This window comes from Grammomys surdaster, unplaced genomic scaffold (assembly GCF_004785775.1).
Source record: "Grammomys surdaster isolate TR1022 unplaced genomic scaffold, NIH_TR_1.0 267, whole genome shotgun sequence".
In the NCBI taxonomy this organism is placed as follows: Eukaryota; Metazoa; Chordata; class Mammalia; order Rodentia; family Muridae; genus Grammomys; species Grammomys surdaster.
The window spans coordinates 2042386-2046729 of NW_021604708.1; the positions used below are offsets into that span (position 1 = coordinate 2042386).

General features: G+C 42.4%; 1 protein-coding gene across 1 annotated transcript in view; it reads left to right on the top strand.

The window, feature by feature from the left end:
* Window positions 1–3795, top strand: part of Acot13 (acyl-CoA thioesterase 13) — a 12897-nt gene extending 9102 nt beyond the window's left edge. Inside the window, exons 2-3 of the mRNA XM_028776314.1 lie at window positions 855–1039; window positions 3551–3795. Coding sequence (XP_028632147.1) covers window positions 855–1039; window positions 3551–3707 — 342 coding nt within the window. The 3' untranslated portion in view covers window positions 3708–3795. The remainder of the gene's footprint in view (window positions 1–854; window positions 1040–3550) is intronic.
* The last annotated feature ends 549 nt before the right edge of the window (window positions 3796–4344 follow it).

A 4344-nucleotide genomic window follows, 5' to 3' on the forward strand; every position in this document is an offset into this window, starting at 1 on the left:
CCCTCCCTCCCTCCCTCCCTCCCTCTCTCTCTCTCTCTCTCTCTCAAAACAGTTTGTATCCCTGGCATACAGACTCCGGCTGCGTGCTAGGCCCAGAACCCAGAATCAGCCCTCCAGCTCTCAGCAGGCAGGAATCTGAGGGTGCACACTCCTGTCACAGGTTACTCTGAAAGCTGGACTCTGTTAGAGGTTGATGTAGAAAATAAGCTGCTTTAATCCAAACAAATAAGTAAATAAAAATAAAAGTTATTTATACAAATGCTAATTTCTACCATTAACTGGCACATTAAGTGGATTTCTGAGCCCACCTTTTTAGGCAAATTCTGGTTCTACAAGTGACTTTTTAAAGACAATAAATATCCCAGAGCTGGACGCACACACAGGCAAAATATACACACACACACATACACACTTTTAGTTAAAAACAAAGGGGCTGGAGAGACAACTCTGTGGTTCAAACCACATACTACTCTTCCTGAAAACTTGGCTTTGGTTCCTAGCACCAAGGTTGGGTAGCTGCTTACAACTGTTTGTAACTCCATCTCCAGACTATCTTACACCCTGTTCTGGCCTCAGAACCTACATGCCATGTGCACATACTTATAGACTCACACATAGAAGCATAATATAAAATAAAATACATCCTTTTAAAGAGTTCACTGTTGTAGCCCCCGTACCTTGACTCAGTAAGTCCTCCTCCCTTGGCGCCCATGCTAGAATCTCAGGTGTGTGAGCCTCTGTCTCCAGCTTCCAGCTTCAAGATTGTTCTTGCCATACTGTTTGTATTTGAGCTATTCTAATATCACCGAATTAGTGTTCTATTTTTTTTTTTTCTTTTCACATTTAATACTTAGGTGACGCTTGTCTCTGCTGCTCCTGAGAAACTAATCTGTGAAATGAAGGTGGAAGAGCAGCATACTAATAAGTTTGGAACGCTCCATGGAGGCATGACAGCAACCCTGGTGGACACCGTATCCACCATCGCTCTAATGTGCACAGAAAGAGGGGCACCCGGAGTCAGTGTTGACATGAACATAACGTACGTATCCAGATGTCATCCCAGATGATCTTTTTTTTTTTTTTTTTGGTTTTTCGAGACAGGGTTTCGCTGTGTAGTCCTGGCTGTCCTGGAACTCACTCTGTAGACCAGGCTAGCCACAAACTCAGAAATCCGCCTGCTTCTGCCTCCAGATGATCTCTTAAAAAACAAACAAACAAACAAACAAACCCGATATTCATTTCAAATAACTTATACTGTATTGTTTAGGGGATAATGACAAAAATCTGTACATTTGGGGGGGCAGGTGTCCCTTTTTCTCAGCTGTCTTCAATCCACAGTTGTTTAAACTCATGATTTATAACTTTGATAGAGTCCTTAAAAGTATCACTTGAAAGCACATTCCTTTGATCCCAGCAGAAACAGGCAGATCTCTGGGTTCAAGGATGGCTTTATCTACAATGGGAGTTCCAGGATAGCCAAAGCTACACAGAGAAATCCTGTCTCCAGAAACAAACCAAAAAGATATCACTTGAGCCAGGTGTGGTCGGACAGACCTTTAGTCCCAGCACTTGGGAGGCAGAGGCAGGTGGACCCCTGAGTTCCAGCCAGGCGTAATGGTTTCAAAACAAACAACACTGGAAACAAAAGTACTGCTAATTAGCAAGATGTGGTGCTGTAATCTCAACACTTGGTAGAGACTGGAGGATCAGAGGAGTTCAAAGCCAGACTCTGCTATGTGAAACCCCGTGTTCCCCACTCCTCTCCACCCTCATCCCCCCAAAAAAGTGTGAATGACATTTGGAGGGAAGTTGTTGGCCATTTTCTGTCTATATCACCAAAATCTCGCAACAAGGTGAGCATAGGTGCCAGAAGGGCTCCTGACTCTCTCCCCGTGACTACTGTTTACAGTGGTGTGTGCTCTTGACCTCAGCCTGTCACTATTGGAAAATGTCTGTAGAAGCCACTTTTCCAAAATGGAAAATTTGAGTTCTAAAGATGGGCATGGCGGCTCATGTCTGTAATCCCAGCACTTGGGAGGTTGAAGCAAGAGAATCTTCAGTTCAAGGTTAGCCTAGGCTATAAAGCAAAACCAAGTTTCAAAAAAACAAAAGCAAAAATCCTAGAACCTTATCAGTTTCTCTTAAGCCAGGAAATAAACTGAGAGTTCAGTAAGCAAATCACAGGACAAAATGTAAAAGACAAGATGGACAGAGACTGTTTGCACTGAGCCATATTCATTGGGCCTTATTTTCCCTTGTGTGGTAAACAAGCCCAATTGGTAATAGTTTTACATGAGGACTCTTAAATGGGCAGAAGCAGTGGAGAGATAGCTCAGTGGTTAAGAACTTACTGGTTCTTGTAGAGGCCCTGAATGTGATTCCCAATCAAAGCACACAAGCACATCAAGCTGTCTACCGGTAACTCCAGTCCAGAGAGATCTGATACCTCTAGCCTCCTCGGACACTCATATGCACATATGCACACTGGGGTACATGCATAATTAAAATAGATGAGGCTGGAGAGATGGGTTGGTGGATAAGCATCATAAACAACTTGTGAGAAACCCTGTCTCGAAAAACCAAAAAAAATAAAAAAATAAAAAATAAATAAACAACTTGTGGGTGAGCTGGTTTAGTGGGTAAACACACTTGCTGCCAAACCTGATGACATGAAGTTGAACCCTGGAACTCACATAGGAGGAGAAAAATCTCCGGAATTCACAATGGGAGAAAACTGACATTGTCAAGTTTTCTGCTGACCTTTACTCAAACAGCATGATGTGTACAAGCACACACAAAATAAATGCAAATGTAATAATTAAAAAAAAACCCTACAATTGCTTGTGAAGTGGATCTTGACCTGTATGTTGACCTGAGCATTTATGGGTTTGGTGTAGATAGGTGTATCTACACCATTTTCATGAATACAGAACAGCTGTATATGTTTATTTCTGATGGCCAAAACCTTCATATTAACTTCACCTCCTGTAGTTTCTTTTATGTGTATGTATCAGCACATGTGTGTGTACCACATACATACATACAGAAACAGAGAGGTTGGAAGATCCCCTGGAAGTGGAGTTACAGAGGGTTGTGGGCAGCCATTCTGAGGGCTGGGAGTTGAACATGGGTCTTCTAGAGCAGCCAGTCCTCTTAACTGCTGGGCTATCTCTCCAGTCCACTCCTTGTAGTTCTTCTACTGTCATTTTGGAGTTTATGAATAAAGTATGCTGATGAGCATAGACACCCAGATACTTCACTTAGGAAGCTAAGCAGATTATATGAAAGCTAGAGGTAAGTGTTCAGTGGTTTCAAATAAATACGAAATAGAAAACTTTTTTTTTTAAAGGCATGGAAATCCCATTTTTATGTGAAAAGAAATGCATGGATAAATGAGGGATGGATCAGGTAGAGCCTCAGGCAGCCCAGCCATTTGAACTTGGTACCAAGATGACTCGTAGTTTGTTCCACAGGAAAGCTGGTAGGACTTTGTCACAATCTTTCAACAGTTCCTTACCACTAACTATATTTAAACCTGTTTTCTCTCTAGGTACATGTCACCTGCTAAGATTGGAGAAGAAATAGTGATCACAGCACATATTCTGAAGCAAGGAAAGACGCTTGCATTTGCCTCCGTGGATCTAACCAACAAGACCACGGGAAAGCTAATAGCACAAGGCAGACATACAAAACACCTGGGAAACTGAGAACAGCTGGATGACCTGAAAAAGCTCAACAATGCTAAGTATGATTTGTGAACAACTTTCTGAAATAAATTTATCAAAAGCAGAAATACCCAAGGAAGTATTTTCTTTGGGGGAAAAAAATCCCTAAGAAACAAAAATGAAACCAGTATGAAAGTTGGGGAGGGGGTTTTATTTCTTCTGAAACAGCATCTCCAGCTGTCCTGGAATTATGTAGACCAGGCTGGCTGGGAACTCAGGCTGGCCTTCCTGTCTCTGAGTGCTGGGACTAAAGGCATGCACCACAACATCTAGGTGGGTGTATCTTTTTCTTTTGCAGCATCTTGTTTAGGTGAGGTGTGTGATGATTGAAGGAGTTCTTGGCTCACTGTTTTGGATTTTGGTGTTTGAGTCTGGCTTTGTAGCACTAAGATGATCTTGAGCTCAGTCTTCTGCCTCAGCCTCCTGAGTGCCTAGGTACCACCTTTGTGCCTGGTTAGTTTGTTTCGGGCTCAGTCGGTTTGTTTTGTTTAACTTCTTATTCTTTTCAAGTTCCACATCATGTACCCTAGTCCTGCTCATCTCCCCACCCCCTTTTCACACTAGCAGCCTCCCACTCAAAATAAAACACATAAACCAACAAAGCATAGAAAACATCTCA